Consider the following 18020-nt stretch of genomic DNA (forward strand, 5'->3'; position numbering starts at 1 on the left):
TCTATACGGACAACCCTGTAATATTTATGAACCCAAGCCGCATGGGTATTTGAGAAGTGCCTCTAAAAGGAAGCGGTGACGGTGGCAGGAACGCCACTGGATGACTGACAGGTATCTCTACCTTAAGACCAAAACCATCATTCAGCAGCACAGCCCATCTTTTGCAGTAAGTACTATCTGGAGTACACTCACTGACCCAACCATTCTGGAGAACATTAAGAGAAAAGCTCTTGGTCACAGTTACTTTAAACCAAATGTGAAATTATTCTCACGCACTGCAAATTCCTCTGGATTCAAAACCCCGGCAGGAAACGCTTCCTTATGTGGCCGGAGCTCACCGTGCCAGACCCACGCACTCGCTCTCCAAAGGCTCCAGATGAACAGGAGAGCTGCCATTGCTTTTGCTGGGAGGAATTCTGCTCTTTTAGAGAGTACCTGTTACCTATTTCCATAAGCAAACACCACGTACAAAGGAAAAAAGGAGAGAAAGAAATTCTAAGAAGTATGTTAAGTTGTTCCTCCTGGGAGTTTGGCGTTAGCTGATATATTAAAAGAGCTTTATATTAAAGTGTGCATATATTTTTAGTACCTAAAAAATGCGTTAATAAGAACAAAAGCTTATCCAAGTCACAATATCTAGATGCGTATAAAATTCTGCATTTGTGGGGTAGAACGGATCTAAGCCAGACTGGCCAACCCGCAAAAGTTGGAGAGGATGATTATAAAAGACATTATCAATAGGAACCCAGAGACAGTGCAAATCAAACATGATGGAAATGAAGCCATCAGTTCACATTGTCTAGAAAAATAAAATAAAATAAAAACGCAATATGCCATGAAAACCCAAGGCATCAGGATCTTTTGAGGCACCTCTATACGTCCAAGTGCTGTAGAAGGCTTTACAGATATGCCAAGTCTGACCTAGGATGACCCAGCTTGAATAGAGAGGGAAAAAAATTAAAAACACATCCTCAAACTCTGCAATACCCAGGGCAAACAGACCATGTGAAAAACATGCTGTGGCAACTATTATGTTTTCAATTAGAAGTGAAGTGAGCCCAGTTTCCTCTGCCGGTCAGCGGGGTTTGGAAGGAGCTCTGCCTCGCCACGGCTTCCCTGGGTCTGCCTTCGAGGAAGAGCTCATGCTGGCCCCACTGGCATGCACTGCCCATGGGAACCCTCAGATTTGCCCTTATAATAAGGGGCCTGCTCTACTCTGCCAGCCCCTACTCAAAATTAAAATTCTGCAGGCTGTAGGTCTCACATTAATATATAAAATAATGAGCAGAGACTCCTTACCTCAGCTCACTAATCCAAACACTGCCAGGTATAAGCTACTTTTCGTTGCACAACCATGACAAACCTTAGCAAAAGCTTAGGGTGGAAATATAAAACTGCAGCCGAAGTGATGCAGCTGACCAAATCCTATTATTTTTTAAAACAGTAAAGGAGCAAATGCAGGAATACAGCCAGCTCACCTGGTCCACATCAGGCCCCTTAAAACAAAAACAAAACAAAATTCATCTGCTAAACTTCCCAAGCTTCCTCCCTGCTTGCCCGGAGCATCCTGGCCAAGCTCTGCAGCCATAATTGAGCACGTTTTTGGGAGCAACTGCTCCTTTGCAGGAGGAGGCCGCGAGTACCTTTGTGACCCTGTTCTGTCAATGTACCTATTGTAAATGCAAAATCCTGCTTCGGATTTGCAGCAGCAGCCACCTGCACAAATAATGCGGGGTTATAACTCTGTAACCGAAGACAAGCACTGAAAGCTTAAGAAGTTTGTAGTCCAAAATGCACTTCTGACCTCTTCCTTAAAAGTTCACTAATCACTTTTAATTCATAATTTATTTCCTCTTAATATACTCGCTTTATATAATACTCCCTCCTCTTTTTTTTTTCCTTTTTTCTGGAAGTTCCCCAGGAGAAAATGGTATTACACAACTCCCTTGATTAACTGGAAATGAAACTTTTCCCCCTCAGTAGTCGTGATCTGGTACAGTTTCCAGGATATAATGCACGGCGCTGAAAGAAAGTCAAAAAAGCATGAGTGCAGGTGGAAATGGTTCAAGGGCCCTTCAAGTGATGGGGGTTTAATCTCACTGGTCCCTGGAGCAAAGCCCCACAAGGCTGTGCCTATGCCCAATGGGTTAAAAAGATGCAGGATTATCTCATTTCTCCCTCTCCTGTACTTTGGCTGAAGTTGCACCGTGAGAGTGGCACCCTAATATATGGCAATGTGTGACATAGCTGAGACTGCACTGGTATCCAGGTAATATTAAAAATATATATAAATAAAATCGTACAGTTAACTGAAAGAGCTTCATATCACAGGGAGCACAGACCTTGCACGGGAAGGCTTCTGCCTTGGCCCTGCTGCCACCTTGCTGCCCAGTTGCACGATTTTTTTTGGTGAAAAACAGCCAGGAATGGGACATTTTGGTGGCTATCGGTCACCTTGAGCAACAGAGGTGGCTGCCCTGTGCTACCAGGAAGGATGGGATGAACTACCTGCTGATGGGATGAACACAGCTGCTGTGGCCAGGTGACACTGCACGGCCCCATTCCCTTAGGGCACAACAGAAATGGGGCCGGATCCGAACAGCGCAGGCAACAGCCAGGCTCCTATTTACATGCACCCGGGGGACACAATGCATACAGTGTTCTTTAAGAGCAAAAAATGGATAACTCCCCATTTCCCTTTCCAGCCCCCTCGTAACAATGCCCTGCCCCGCTGTCAAGGAACGTGTGAATAAATTGGGGAAAAAAGGTTAAAGAAGCCCAAGGGAATGGCAGTCCCTTTTTCTTTATTGCGGTTAATTTTGACAAAGGCTCTACTGTTTCCCTATTTTTTATTTATTTATTTTATTATTTTTTTCTTGAAGGGCTTCGTGCCAAGTTGCATTATTCCTCTTCACCATGGTACTGCCATGAAACCCGCCTGGTATGTTTGCCTGAAAATTGCAGGTTTTCATGGAAATTGTTTTTTCCTTCAACAACTCTTTGTCACAACCATTATGAAAAGAGAAGAGGGGCTCAGGTCTGACCACAGAAACAAAATGCCACAGAAAAGCACCCCCAAGCCTCTGAACTGGGCACCCTATAATGCCACTGCTCAGCATCACAAAAACCTGCAGAAACCTCCAAAACCCCTTTTCCCACCTCCTTTGCAATATCAGCCCCATGCAATTTGCTGCAACCCACTTCGCACAGCCTCTTTTCTAAGCGCTTTGACGCTTGGGAAAAAGCCCATTTCTCCCTCTACCATTGGCATGCTTGTTTGGAAGGATGTTTTTAAATGGAAATAGTTTCTTTTCTTGCAGCCCATCGTGGCAACCAGAGCCCCCTGGCTCCCGCTGCCAGAGGCGGGAGCTTAGCAGCTCGTAGGGGGTGTCCTCGATTTCCAGCCTATTTACTGCTCCGGTGAGAAAGGCGCCTATAGATGCTCCAGTTCTCAGATCAGAGCTTGGAGGGACTCGCTCATTCAACAAACCAGCTCTTTCTAAACGCTGTCAAAGGAGTGATTTGATGCCTTTCAGCGCTCGCTATACAAAACACTGAAAGACCAGCAAACTTCAAAAGCCGCAGAAGCAGAGCTGGAGTTTGGCAGGAGTTCATTAGCTGCCTGTGTCCTTCTGTGTGTGGCTTGTAATTACATGCAGACCTGATGCCAAATCCTAATCTACCGAGGGGTACCAATTAACATGCTGCTGGATGATTCACAGGTAGCTAATGTCGAGGTTTATACAGCCAGCATGCCAAATAATGCATGCGTTTGTTGGGGGGTGGTGGGTTGTTTGTTTGGTTTTGGAGGGGGGGGGTGTAAGCTGGTCTTTTTTTTTCCCCCTCTTTCTGAGTTAGTGTAAAAGTGAGGTTCTGGCAGCAAAACGGGGATTGTCCAGCTTGCTCCCAGGCCACACACCAGTGGGGCTAATCCTGCTGTCACTGGGGGATGTGCACACCCCTTGGTGCATGGCCTGAATGGAAACCACTGGGGTTTTGCTCCTGCACTACAAGCCAAAGCTCACCAGGAACATATTTCTTAAAAAAATAATTGGATGGTTTGGATGAGTGGCATTAAATAGTTCATTACTGCTCGTTTGCTTCCACTCACCCCAACAAGGGCTTGCAAGTTGAACCACCTATCACATTCTCCCTTCGTATAAACACTACTTTTCTGCTCCACAGAGGGAAAATTCTACAATTAAGGTGCAGGTTGCACTCCATACTTGCCATTCCTGCTGCTTTCACCCTCTTGCTGCTGTAGGTAGTACAACAGTGAGCAGGAGCTTTAACAGCAACCAGAGAAATTGAGGAAGCAGGTACCTGAAGATAATTCACCTCTGAAGGAAAAAAATATATACAAAGCTCTATCTCCTGCAAAAGAAAATACAGCAGCTACCGGATCGTGGGAGCAAAAAAGCCCTTCTCTAACTTGAGATCCGCGTCCCTTTCCAGCCAGCTGGCTCCCGGAGCAGCCCTTAGCAACTAAAACCTTGGGAAGTCAAACACAACGGCACGGAAGCTAATCTTTTGTCTTCCTGCTTTTTAATTCTTGTCCTGTATTTGATCTCCGAGCAGAAAACGCGGGCATTGAGTTCTCAAGCAAAGGGGAAGCCACAGCGGAGCAGGTCCCGGCCTGCTGAGTCCCTCGCTCTCAGAGATCTGCTCTAAGCACCACTACTGGTTTTCCCATGGAGAGAAGGAAACCTAGCCCTTATCTCCTTTTCCTACTTGATTTTACACTTTCCAAAAGCCAAGGCAAGTCCACTGAACCTCTCTTCCCACTGGCATGCTGCAGTTCAGTGGCCTCCTGTCCCCAGAGGCACCGTGAAATGAGTGGCACACGAGACAGGCAGCAAAGCTCCACGCCATAAAAATGCATGCCAGAAGGCTGTCCCGTCACCTACCACCCATTTGATGGGTGATGAAAACGATGACCACTATAGCTGGGAACTCCTAAAATGCTTCCTCTGGTCTCTGAGATGGGCTAGCCAAGCACAGGACTTTTTCAACATGCATCTAAAGACATTTTTCCATTTGTTCCCAAAGAAGCAAACCTTATTGGAGACAAAAGCAAAGGGAATAAGGATAACAGTTTGTTCCTGGCTGCCTCCCTGCCCAGGAGCCCTATGGATCTTTATTTCAGATTTACTGGAGGTTTGAGGCTACTAGCCAGAAACAAGGCTGGACGCGTTGAGAGGGAATTTGCAGAACTGGTCAGCCCTGGTGGAACATTGCTCCTGGAGGCATCAGTCACGGGAGAGCTATGCACTCAGAAATCATGGTTTGGTTACATTATGGATATAGCACCCAGAGGCCCTCATTAGCAGTAATTTGATAAATTTTGCTCTTCTACCTTTACCCAACAGCCAATTTCTATATTAATTTTCTGACAGCTTTTAAGCACACCGACACCCATGTCTCCCACCATCCCTCCAGACACCTCTATTTCCTTACATTTGCATTTCCCCCTCTCCATAGGGTGAGCAATTCTTCCATCACACTCCTTCATCCCGTACCGCTGCAAAACGCCTTCAGCCCCACAGGATAACTCAGCGCTGACACCGGCAGGCTGCAAGCACAGCCCAATGCTCGCACCACTTTATCTTCCTAATAAACCTTTCAGTGCATTTGACACGATACAGATCTTGTCCAGCCAGGAAAGCTTTCTTGCTTATCAGAAGCATTTTTAATCAACTAGAAGGGAAAACATGGCCTGACGTTTTATTGCTTCCTTGCGCTTTGCTTTGAGATGTTTCAATTTTCTCTGATTTGTACTCTTGCTAATCTCCTCACGCAGGGATGGGTGGAAAGCCTCAAGTCTTTCATGGCCAGCAGCTTCCCCCAGATAATTTGGGGGCAGGACAGGGACAGGGACAGGGGGCAGTGGGGAGGGCACATAGTGGGACGAGAGAAGAAGGCACCAGGCACCGAGCTCTCACCCTCACGGCAGGTTCTGGGACACGGTTTTGTCCCGGCCACAATTACAAAACAACAAACAGCGTCTGTGGGTAAGGGTCATAAGAAGTTCAGCTTTCCTCTATTAAAACCATCTGGTGCCTATAAAAATAAAAAAAAAAAACATGACTGGTTGGTTGAGATGGTTGGTAGCACCTCCTCTCCACTCTGCTCTTCCTGACATTTCTTAAAAGCTCAGTGGCACTTGGAGGTGCCACCTCAAGGGACAGGGCTTGTTCCATGGGCCATGGAATGCCCTGCCCTCAGCACAACAGCAGTGGGGGGCCTGGTGGATGCACACCCCACTTTGCTGTGAAGAAGGTTCCTGGCATCCATTTCTCCCTATCTGAGCCAGACACTTGCTCACCAGGATCCTGTCCCCCCCCAGCAAAGGATTTCTCCAGGTTGGAGACACCACCAGGTCCCCCTTCGGTGAGAGGCATCACTGAACCTGCAGGAGCTGCGGGCAAGGAATAGGAACCTTTATTTCCCCTCTCTTTAAAAAAAAAAAAAAAATTAAAAAGAGTCTAAACCTCCCCTTTGTTTCCAACAGAAATAAAGGGGAAAAAAGAAAAAAGAAGAGAGGGGAGTGCTTACAGGCAGCTCCCCAGCCTGTAACACAAAACCACGCTGTGCTGGGAAACCTTACACCGCGCCGCATCCAGCTCGCGCACTCCCGCGCCGCTCGCCGCCTCCCGGATGCTTCCCCAAGCCCAAACTGCCCTTGAGAGAAGCCAAGTCTCAGCCTCTGCTGAAAAGCCTCTTTGTTTGGATTCCCTTTCCAAATCAGCGTATCCTGAGATTGAACTCCCTCCCACCCCTCTGCAGGGCTTTTTAATGTTCGGGTGCCTTGGCAGCGGCCAGATTCGCCAGCAGGTTTGCGGTCCTGTAATAACGTTCAAAACCTCGGTGCTGGGGCACGTACGGCTCTAGCAGCTTTCTTCACGTTAAAGGAGGAGGGGGGAAAAGTATTGCAGAATTACTTCAAACAGTCCTTTAATCGTGAGTTGTGACCAGAGGAGCTAAGTTCTTCTTAATTAAACAGCAGCTTTAATCAGGCTTCATTAGGCTGCGCAAAGACACAGCAGTGAGCTGCAGCAGATTCTCAACGGGATGTTAAATCCACTTTCCTGTACTAACCCACTCTGCAAGCTCAGGGGGACAAACGTGCTAAACCCATATAGCCACAGCATGCAACTTGGTCCCCTATCTCCCCCAAGGTTTGCAAGCACCCCAAAAATCCTGCAGTGCCCCTAGGACGAGGAGATGCAGTGCATCCAGGGCAGGACCTCTGCACCAGCACAGCCCCATCTGAGGCCCTGCAGCACAGACAGTAGTAAGGCAATAATTGCAGTTACCTAGAGCTAAGCACACCAGACCTCACGGCAAAGGACTGCAACTCGCCCAAGAGCTCCCCCCGTGTGCCAGCACCAGGTCCTGTGGTGACTCTGGTGTCATCCAAGCAAAAAGCAAGGGACGGTGCAGCAGGTTTCCCCTCCACATGGGTAACCTCTGCCAATGCCAAAGGGAAAACGAGCCTTCTTCCCTGAAACCTCACACCCAGAACCTGAAGCAATATCACTGGGAAAAAGCTGTTTTTCCACTTGCAGTGAGCTTTTTAATCGACCTCAGCATTATATCTTTCCCCATGAAAGCAAAATGCTGAGCATTCAAGCAGGTGGATTTTCAGACTGTGGACCCAATCCTGCGTTCGTAAAGCAATATCCAGTTTTGTAGATGACTTCAGCAAGAGCAAAAGCAAAGTCTCTTATATCTGCAGTCCAGATGCATCCTATGGTCAAACTCACTCCCACTTACCTGACCATTTCAAAAACGTGGCACCCACAGACCCTGCAGCAGCTTTAGGCACTGGAAAACTTCTTTGTGCCCATGCATGCGGTAATTTATCAAAACAGGCTCTCTCTAAAATGCTTTTTGACTTTTCCATGGTTTTGCATTTCGCAAAGATTCATGCCAGCTCAGTAAGAAAAATAAATGCCACAAAACTTCTCCTTTAAGGAAGAAAAAAAAACAAACAAAAAACCAACCCTCCCCAGACCAATGCTTTAGAAATGCTTCTGCATGCTAATCAGCCTCCTATTCAGCTCCAGACTGAATAGGACTCCAACAATGACAAAAAAAAAAAACGCTGAACCTATTCCACATTTCATCCCCTTCACTCAAAATGTTGCTGTTACCTTGGTTTTCTGCTGCTTTGTGGGAGCTGCAGCAGAATGACCACTGCATGCTAAAGCGACAGGGAGGGTCAAGAAATGGGGAGTGTTAGGCAATAAAAAAAAAGAAACTTGTCCTGGATTATGGGTGAAAATAAACGGGATTATTTGATGAGATAGTCACTGATGCTGCAAACTTTTATAAGAAAAAAGAATAAGAAAAAAGGCAGGCCTCTACTGAAAACAGCTTTGTATTGCTATGCAGAAAAAGGAAATTTTCCTTAGCTTGGCAGTTCTGAGGAAGCAAAAATGCCCTCTAACCCCTTCTTCTGCGAATTAGCCACCTGTGCCTCCTGTTATCGGTTGGCAGACTCCTCGGCACACCTCTCCGCATGTACCCTTACCAAGAACAGCCTCAGCCCTGGTTTGGGGAAGGGCTGAGCCAGTTGCAGCGGGTGACCCAAGGCCGTTTCCGTTTTCTGCAGAAGAAGGAAGCGTGCGATGGGGGCCACCTAGCTACCTTCACACAGGAACCAAGGTGGAAATTCCAGGGGCAGGTGCACACATATCCTAGGGACAGGATTCGGCCTGGCCACAGGAGCCACAGACTTTCTCCTCGATGGCACATGGCTGATAATCAGCTTTCAAAAGCTGCCTCCCTACTTAGGGAGGCCGGTGAGGCCCTGGCAGAGGCCCTGAGCCTGGAGCTGCACCGAAATGATCAGGGATTAGAGGTACCTCGTTAGCTCTGCAAACTCCACCAGGCACCTGGGCACATCCGTAATGGAAATTTGGCCTTTGAGTGCCCTCATTGTGCTCCTGCTCCTCACCCATGGCAGGGGGACAGCTCCTTCATGCTCCCCACATCAGGAGGCACAAACCTCCCCAGCCACACGGGAGGGCAGTGGGCTCTGCACAGGGATCATTCACTTGGGCCTTTGAGGTCCAGGGCAGAAACCCAGGAGCCAAAGGGAGCAGCAGCTCTGCAAAAAGCCAGGGCCATCTAATCACTGATCAAAGGGCTGCTTCAGAAACCTGATAGCACCAAACCGAGTCACAGCTATCAGCTTCAGAGGAGCCTTGCTGCCTGCCGCCGGCTCACCATCATCCAAAATAGCCCATGAGCATCACTCAGGAAAATAAACGCACCCGCTGTTCACTAAACAGCCCTGCAAAACAGCATTCTGAGAGATATTTTTGGCTTTCCCTTTGGAAACTATCACTTTAGAGAGTGGTGGGCCTAACAAAAAGCTTTGGAAAGCCTCAAAGCTCCTCTGTGCTGAAATGCTTGGCGTGCAGGAGCGGTTGCCACGGCCACTGCACTGCTGCAGCAGAGACCTCGCGCACGACATCGGTGGGAAAGACCAGCAGGGCTGGACTTTGAGAAAAGAGCATCAAACCACCCCAGAACAAAGGTGGCGAATAACTTCCCAAGCCAGGAAGCCCAGACCCCACTTATCACAGAGGTTTTCAAATGCAGCGGTTCATCCTGAGGCATGTGAAGATGTCTCAGCCTTGAATAAGCACACGCTGGCTTAATGGCAGTGGAATTAATGTCTGCTTGCGGTGTCTGCCTCCAACACGTGCACAATCAGATGAAGGGCACTGCTGTAAAAGCTTTCAAAAAATGACCATCGTTCTCGCTAATTTACAGTAAAACCATTTGAAAGCTAATTACAGGGAAAGCAGCTTGTTGCTTCCTCTGCGCAGCAGGCTATAACCCTGACACCGTGGGGAGAAGCAAACTCTCAGAGGGATCATCATTTGCTTCAAGAGGGATGTCTGCCCAAAACCACTAACCAGTGACTTTTACTTTTTCTGTTTAACCTCGTGGAAGGAAGCACCATGCTGTGCTCAACTCCAACCGGGGAAGCTGAAGCGGCCCCAAGAGGTACAGCCATCTACAAACCCTCAGTGCCATGTAGGACACCTCCGTGCCACAGCTGCCTGCAGTGTTCAGGGCAAGGCCTGGATTTTTGCAGCCTAAACTAAGCCAGAACACTGCCAATCCATCCTTAATTTGTGTCTCAGCCACTGCAGACTAAACCCATGGGTGTGCTTTAGCAGAAGGCTGCAGGCATCTCCCAAGCTTCTCTATGCTATGCTCAACGTAGCTGCCATGTCTTCTTGGGGCAAGTGATGAAAAATTACAGTAAAGTACTAGAGGATTACGAATGCTCTCCAGTGATTCAGTGTCACCAGTGCTCAGACCAAGTGCAGCTCCATTTAGGCTTTGGCTGGCAGCCCCAGCCCAGCCCTAAAGCTCCTGACAGAGAGCACCATGTGCTCTGATAAGGCAAGTTCACAGAAAGGTGCAAGCTACAGGCAGCGCTGGAATGAGAACACCCAGCACAAAGAGCACAGGCATCCTCAGAACATCAGAAGCTCTGGAGTTTGGTTACAGGCTCTGCTCGTAACGTTTACTTGACGCAGAGAGTCGGTTTTCAACCCTCTGTCTTCAAAACATCCAACGCATGTGAAAAATAAGCTCACTTACGCGACCAACTTGAAAGTACAGAGTTTAAAGATATTTCTGGTACCTAGAGCTGCCAGGCCAACCTAAGTTTCAAGCTTTTTAATACATTGTCTTGGTGACAAACTTAAGGCAAGTTTTCTAGTGGTTTGTGTCAAAAAACTCCATGAAGACACCTTCAAACTCCTCTTTTTTGCAGCATTCTTCCTGCTCAGATCTAATTCCTGAGCACAACCTCCCAACAGCTGCCCCAACACAACCCTGCATGCAGACACCTGATCCACACCAAGGAGCTTTTCACATGCTAAAATCATGGAGCGGATCGTGCTTCTGCAAATAGGTGTCACAAGATAGCGAAATGGAAAAAGGATGGGATGGCTCTGACAGGGATACGAATGCCTTTCCGTAAAACGGATCACACTGAGCCCCAAGGAGACACAGTGGATGGGGCAGCCTCGTCCCAGCTTTTGGTGAGACCTCTCCAGCCTGACCAAAATCTGGGCAGGGGCCCAGGGTAGAGTCGTAGTGCTGGAGGCACAGAAGGCTTCGTTAGCCTCCGCTGAACCAGGTCCCACTGCTCTGCCACACCAGACATCTAAAGAACACGAGAATCATGAAGTGCATTCAGAAAAACAACCTTAGACCTTACCATTGCAGCATAAAACACTGAATTCTTCAAGTCACCTCTTTTCTGAGGCACTATCATTCACTTGAGTCACAAGTTTTGTGTTTCTTTTTTGTTTTGTTTTTTGAAACATGAAACCTGAGCTATCAAAAAAAAAAGCAGCATAACTGCAGCAGCCAGGGCTCTAAGAACCAAAACACCACCACCACAACACACTGCAATGATACCCAGCCCCCAGCTGGCTTCCGGGGAGGGGGGTTCCCTGTTCCCCCCAGTACACAGCCCACGGGGAAGCTGCAGCTCTCAGAGCTGGCTGCATTGAGACTAGGCTAGGAGGGTTCAGAGGCTGCTGCCTCTCCCCATGCTGCCTTCAACAGGCATGCCCTTGTTCGAAGCGAAGGCAGACCGGGCAACCACAACGGTCCCTCCTGGATTGCCACGGATGAAGCAGGAGCATTGTATGAATGAAACGGAGAGGACGGAGTCTGCTCCTCCACAGCAAGCTACAGAGCAGGGCTGGGGCGTTTTTTTTTTTTTCCCCCCCCTCTTTTAACTCATTTCAGACAGAGATGGGAGGCATGCGAACAGCCTTCCTAGCTCAAGTATGCAAACCATTTCTGGGCGGTCTATGGAGGCACATGCATCTGGAGGATGTACTGTCAACCTGTATCTAGGCAAACAAAGTCAGACCAAGACAGCCCCAGAAAGGCATGCATATTAAATCGAGATTTAAAGGGTATAAAAATAATCTGTTTGATCTGGGAGCGATGTTTATATTATTTTCTGTGCTCACTACAAACAGATATGATTAAAAAAATGTCGTCTACTGTAATTGCGATCCCATCTCCTGCCTGTCTCAGCAGCAGGTACACAAGATTCAAAGCACTCCTGGCCATGAAGCAGTAGCACGTAATCCTGCTTTCCTGGAGACACATCTTCAGCCTGGCTAAATTCCACCAGCTCGGGAAAGCAGGCAGATTTATACCCCCGAGGACTCGGTCTGCCATAGGTACAGCACTTCCTTGTTCTGCAATTAACACCTCAGGTATAATTGTCACTAATAACCCACTCTTGATAGTTTTTGTTTCAGTTTTTATAAAGTCAAAACATGCACACAAAAGAAAAAAATATTTTAAACACCTCCAAAACATTTCTCTCTCATCTTTTCTTCCAGTCACTTTTTGCTCTTTTTGTCTTCCAAGAAAGGGGCAAAAACTGAGGATGGGTATCATGCTTAGATGCTGATTGCTGGTTGAGTCTTGAAAAACTTATTAAAAGAAGCAGATGCCACCCCTGCAAACCTGCTTTTACCAAAGCACTTCCAGAGCATCCATCCCCGAGACAGACCCTGCTGCTTCATGACAGACCTCTGCGCTGTGAGGAGATCCTTCTGGGATGAAAAGAAGTGATACGTAAACACCAACAACCAAACCTGATCTAGGGATGCTCCAAGCACGATGACGGCTCTCCACCCACACAGCTTCTGCCGTGTGGTGCAGGCCAAGGCCTCCCCAGCCCAGGGAAGGCACGGAGAAGACAACACCGAGGCACTGGGACTGCCTGGCTGGTTTAGTGTGGCCAGAGCTCATTGTCCCTCACCAAAAAATAAGAAACAGCTGAGTCAGCAGTTTTTCAGGCACCTATAGGAAGATGTTACCTGCACATCAGCACGCCCTGCACAGCAGGGTATTCGTAAAAAACAAAACAACAAAAAACAACCCAAACAAAGCAGAGTTGCTTAGCTCATCGAATTCAACTTTACAGCATTCAAATAACTCTAACCTCATCCCCCATCTTTAATTCTTCCCACTCCTTACAATTAAATGACAAACCCAGTCCTGTTTGCACTGATTTTTGTGACAGCATGGCAGGGGCTCAGGTGGAGCTCAAACCCTTTTTGCTTCTGGAAGCTGGACAACAACACAATTTTCTACACAGACGAGGAGAGTTAAGAGTAACCTAAACTGTTAGCCCAAATTACAAGATTATATCCCCGCTTACATAAACATTTCAAGGTCCTGCTAGCATAAATATTTACTTTCAAAGTTCATTTTAGCATCAGACGAGATGCCAAATTTGTAAGAAAGCTGAAGAGATATTAAGGGCGTAAGAGGCCTATCAATCTGTTGCTCCAAAACTTCCTGAAGGCAGTAAAACTTGTGTTGTGTTGATTAACTGGGACTGGCAGAAAAGAAAAAATTCAATTACAGACATAGGATGAGAAGCACACTAAGTTAAGCACACTTTACATCTCACCAGCCCTAAATACACGCGCCCATAAGCCTGACTTCCACAAGCAGAGGAAGCTGGTAGGCCAGATGAAACCCCTCTATTTTATAGCACAAGCAGGACGTTTGGAAAGCTGCCGTACCTGCGCAAGCTGCAAAAACATGAGCTACTGAAGACCCTAGCGTGCCCTGCTGGCCTTGCTGACACAGCCTTCCCCTCTTCCGAGATGAAACGCTCGGCTTGGCGCCTGTCAGCGGAGAACAGGTGGGCGCTCACAGTTTGCCTAATGCGAAAAAAGCAGGCCCGAGAGGAACAAATTTAACCCTAGATGCTGCTTCCATGGGAACAGCTTCCAAGACATCCCACCTGAAGGGTCAGGGTAGGAGGACTTGCCCCACCAGGCCCACGTCCCGTGCAGAAAGGGGATGACAGGTTGAGCTGCTCTCAACCAGGGTGACCACTGTAGGTGGCGTGAGGTCCTCACATCAGAGCCTTCCCCAAAAACTCTCCTGTTGCTCCTCAACCCACACTGCTGACCGGCTTAGCACGATCAAGTTGAGGCCCCCAAGCCGAGCTCCTTGGACACACTTTCAGATGTGTCGCAGTGACCAGCAGGACGCTTCCAAACCACCGGGCTCGCCTGAGGCCCTAACAATTTCAGGAAGCATCTTCTAATTCTCTAAACAGAGCCATCCCAAGAGGAGGAAGCAGATGGAGAAAGTTATTTTCCCCCCCTTGGATGACCTGGTTTAAATGCACACTCAGTTCTTTTCTGCCTCTTTTCCACGGTTGAACTCCAACACAATTTCTGGGATGTTCACGGTATCTGTGATGAAACCTCTTGCTGGTGCAAGGAAGCAGAGATTTGTCAGCATGGGTGCTTGGCATATTCACACGCAAAGTGCACTCATCAGGAGTGGGGTATTTGGAAATATTTAGCCCAATCCAAGCTGGAAATGCAGGGGAAACGGGGGGGGTCTGGTTTGGCAGATCTTCATGAAGCCCACCCCACCAGCAATGCTCTGGCAGCTACCAAAGCAACGTGCTCCCATCTATGGATTGACAACTGCTCCCCACCATCCCCAAGGAACAGAGATAGAAATCTTCCCCTCATGCATTTACCATCAAGATAACCATTGTAATGACGATGAGAGACAAAGTGGATCTTTCTAACACCTTGCAAATTAAAGCTGAAGGAAGCTCCTGATAGCGTTGCTTTACTTATTCTGACTTTCTGAGATGTTTATGATAATTGTCTTCTGGGTAATTTGGTTAAATTTGTATGTAAACAAAGAAGAGTTTGTACACATCTACTGCCTCATAAAAAGCATGTGTCATTTCTGAAAGGCATTTCAGCCATAGCTTATTCTTTTCATTTTTCCCCACAGAATACTGACTCAGGGAAGAATTACAGCAAAATAACTGCAGCAGAAGCCAATGCATCGTCATAGCCCTCTGCAAATCAAACGACCGGTTTTAATATTTCCTAAAGTGGTCCTCAAATGAGAAAAGCCTTCTGTTTCCCTGTTACTCTGAATATGTTTGGGCAGCCACTCAAGAGGCGTAACTCACTTTAACTGCGCTGGAGGCCATTGGCTATGCCTGCATGCACCAGCAGAAGACCCTGGCTGAGCGCATCCACCTTAAAACGATTCATTTCGCCCAATTCTGCTTCTCATTAGCTTATGTAGGACTCCATTTCTTTACTGGACATGTGAATACCCCTCATCTTGTAACCATCCAGGTTCCTCTTACAGGCTTCACCTAGAGCACTTATTTTTCCTCCCTCACCTCCAAAGTGTTTTCCTTGTGACAAAGAAAAATGGGAATCAAGTGCTTGGAAAACTGCAAACTCTTAGCTTTCCCTAGAGGAAGGCAGAGCGAAGAGCAAGCCAAGCCTCCTGCGAGCGGGGCAGCTGGCTTTCACAGCAACTCATGCAAAGACATCCACCGGCAGGTCCCATACTGCTGGGCTGGGCAAATTTGAAAAGCCCATCCACAAACACACACCCCAGGCTCTCCATCACATAATCACCTCCCTTGGCTCGTCCCACCAGTGCTCTTCACCTGCATGTCATTAGCCAGACCAAAGCTCTCTCCTTCAGCTGTTGAATTCATGCTCTTACTTTCAAACCTTCCTCACCCTAAAAAACAACCCTTGTGTTTACTCTCTGATTTCCACCTGCAGTAACATGAAACAAAGCAACAATCACGGCTTTTGGTGTATCACATTATTCCCTGCTAACAATACCTTCCAGTGATGCTTGATAAGTTCTGTTTACCAGAACTATCACAAGTGGAATAACACATGTCAACTAATTGCTTTTTCATTTTGGACCCTTAGTCTAAAGTAAGGAAAAAAAAAAAAACACACACACAACAACAAAAGCCCTTTACCCATTCAAATAGCACTTACTCATGCCAGAAATGCCTAAAGTCAAGAAAACTTGAGTAAATAAAAGTTTAAAAGTTCTGACTCCTAGGAGTTGTTTTCCTAGGAATCCAACCTCCTGTTTCAGTAAGTGAGGTAAGTCAAGCTACATTTCTGCTTACATTGGTTTCACATACAGGATACCAAGTATTTTTATTTTTTCCAGATACAAGAAGACGAAGCTTTCTGCACTGGCCCCTATTCTTGTGGGAATATAAAGAGAAAACCATGCCTCTCTTCTTAATATATTAGTGCCTTGTAATATACACCAGATGATCAATAAACTACAGAAAAATTAAATCAAACTGACAGTCCTCAAAAAAACGGGCCCTAAGCAGAAACAATTGTTTTAAAGACTGTGGTGTCTGGAGTATTAAACTCACGTGCTGTTGCGTTATTAATCTCTTTGTTGGAAGCCAGTTGATTTCCCCTGCCTGTGTCTGTCAATTAAATATTCAGCATCGCAGCCATAATTGACCGGTTGATGTTTTGGCATGCGAAGGCTTTTCGCAGGCAGAGCGCTGACAGTTTCTGTGCCTGCCCCACCACTTCCAAAAGACCAGCGGGCTGAGGCTGGGGCTCCTCCAGGGACTGGGAGATGCCCGAGCAAGCTTCAAAGCAGCTTTTTAAACAACCAAGGGAGATGGAGGGAGGCAGAACCACCACCCCCCCGGCACAGAGCAGAGTCAAAGCTTTGCTCCCTGGCCCCGGAGCCCCTCAGCACTGCCTCCATCTGGAGCCCGCAGCCCCCGGGGGGCAGCGGGGACCCTGCCGGGGGCACCCCCAGCGCCGGGGGAGGGCACGGCAGCGTGGGGCCGCAGAGTTAAACAAGTCTGGGGGTTTAATAAAGTTAAATAAATTAGAAAAAGCGGTGGTTCGGGGGGTTGTGCGCGCTTCCCAAGTTTGTGTCCCCCCCCCCCCGGTAGGGCCCCGCTTTTGTTCGGGAAGCGGCGCGGCCCCGGCCCGGCTCGGCTCAGCCCCGAGCCTCCCTCCCCAGGGGGACCCGGGGAGAAGATGAGGAGGAGAGGGGAAGGCTGGAGCGCCGAGCTCACCCATGACGAGGCAGAGGAAGTCGAGGCAGATGAGCAGCGCTTTCTTGCTGCTGCCTTTGGCCGGGTTGTTGTTCAGCGCCGGGCTGCCCCCGTTCTTGCTCTCCGGCGCGATCGCCTTGTCGTACTTGTAGCTCTGCATTATCGGGGGCGAAAGCCCGAGCCGTGCCGTGCCGGGCCGAGCCGAGCCGTGCCGGGCCGGGCTCGCACGCGGTGCGCCGGGGAGGTGCTGCCGGAGCCGCTCCCGGCCTCTCCGCTGGGGCCACGGGAGGTTGAAACGCAGGCGGGTCTTCCCCCAAAATAAATAAATAATAGCAACAACAAAATAAAAAATTAAAAAGTAAAAAATAAAAAGAGCAAAACAACAACAACAACAAAGCACAAAACCACCAGCGAAGGTGGGAGGGAAGGGAAAAAAAAAAAAAAAAAGTTTGCGGCTGTCCCAGCGGCGGTGGAAAAGTCCTGGAGGAGAAGTCGAAGGGAAGGAGAAAAGCCTCGGCGTGCGCCTAGCAGGGCGGCTGGGTGCCGGGGGAGAGGTGCGGAGCGAGGGGCGAGCAGCTCCCGGGGGCAGGTGGGCTCCGCGCTGCGCTGCGCTGCGCTGCCTTGGGGGCTCCCGACGCGCCCGCCCCGGCCGCTCTGGGAGCCACCGGCTCGTTGCTGCACTTTTATTTCGCGAGCTCCTTTCCACCCCTTAGTAAAAAAAAAAAAAAAAAAAAAAAAAAAAAAAAAAAAAAAAAGACGAAGGGGGAAAAAAAAATATCAGTCACTTCGCCTCGGATGGGATATCCAAGTAAGCACAGCCCCTTTCCTGCATCTGACATTTTACATACATAATTAACTCCACATTTTTCCCTGAGGGAAGTTGGAAAAAAAAAAAAAAAGTCAGGAACTAAAGTTTTTCGCAGACCAGAAGGAGAGAGCCTCTAGCGTTCACAAAGCAGAGGAGTGCACGGCAGAGGGAGGGGGGGGAAGAAAAACAACCAGCCTTTCCAAGGGAGGACTCCTGAAAGGTGGTTGTGGTGTGAAGGGGAGAAAACTGGTGACAAACAACTTAAAACTCTTTTTTTTCTCCTCCTGTTTT

General features: G+C 48.1%; 1 protein-coding gene across 1 annotated transcript in view; it reads right to left on the reverse strand.

The window, feature by feature from the left end:
* PLPP3 (phospholipid phosphatase 3) overlaps positions 1-17624 on the reverse strand; it is a 42811-nt gene extending 25187 nt beyond the window's left edge. The window contains exon 1 of the mRNA XM_040565281.1: positions 16943-17624. Coding sequence (XP_040421215.1) covers positions 16943-17081 — 139 coding nt within the window. The 5' untranslated portion in view covers positions 17082-17624. The remainder of the gene's footprint in view (positions 1-16942) is intronic.
* Positions 17625-18020: the final 396 nt, after the last annotated feature.

Source organism: Cygnus olor, chromosome 8, assembly GCF_009769625.2.
Source record: "Cygnus olor isolate bCygOlo1 chromosome 8, bCygOlo1.pri.v2, whole genome shotgun sequence".
In the NCBI taxonomy this organism is placed as follows: domain Eukaryota; kingdom Metazoa; phylum Chordata; class Aves; order Anseriformes; family Anatidae; genus Cygnus; species Cygnus olor.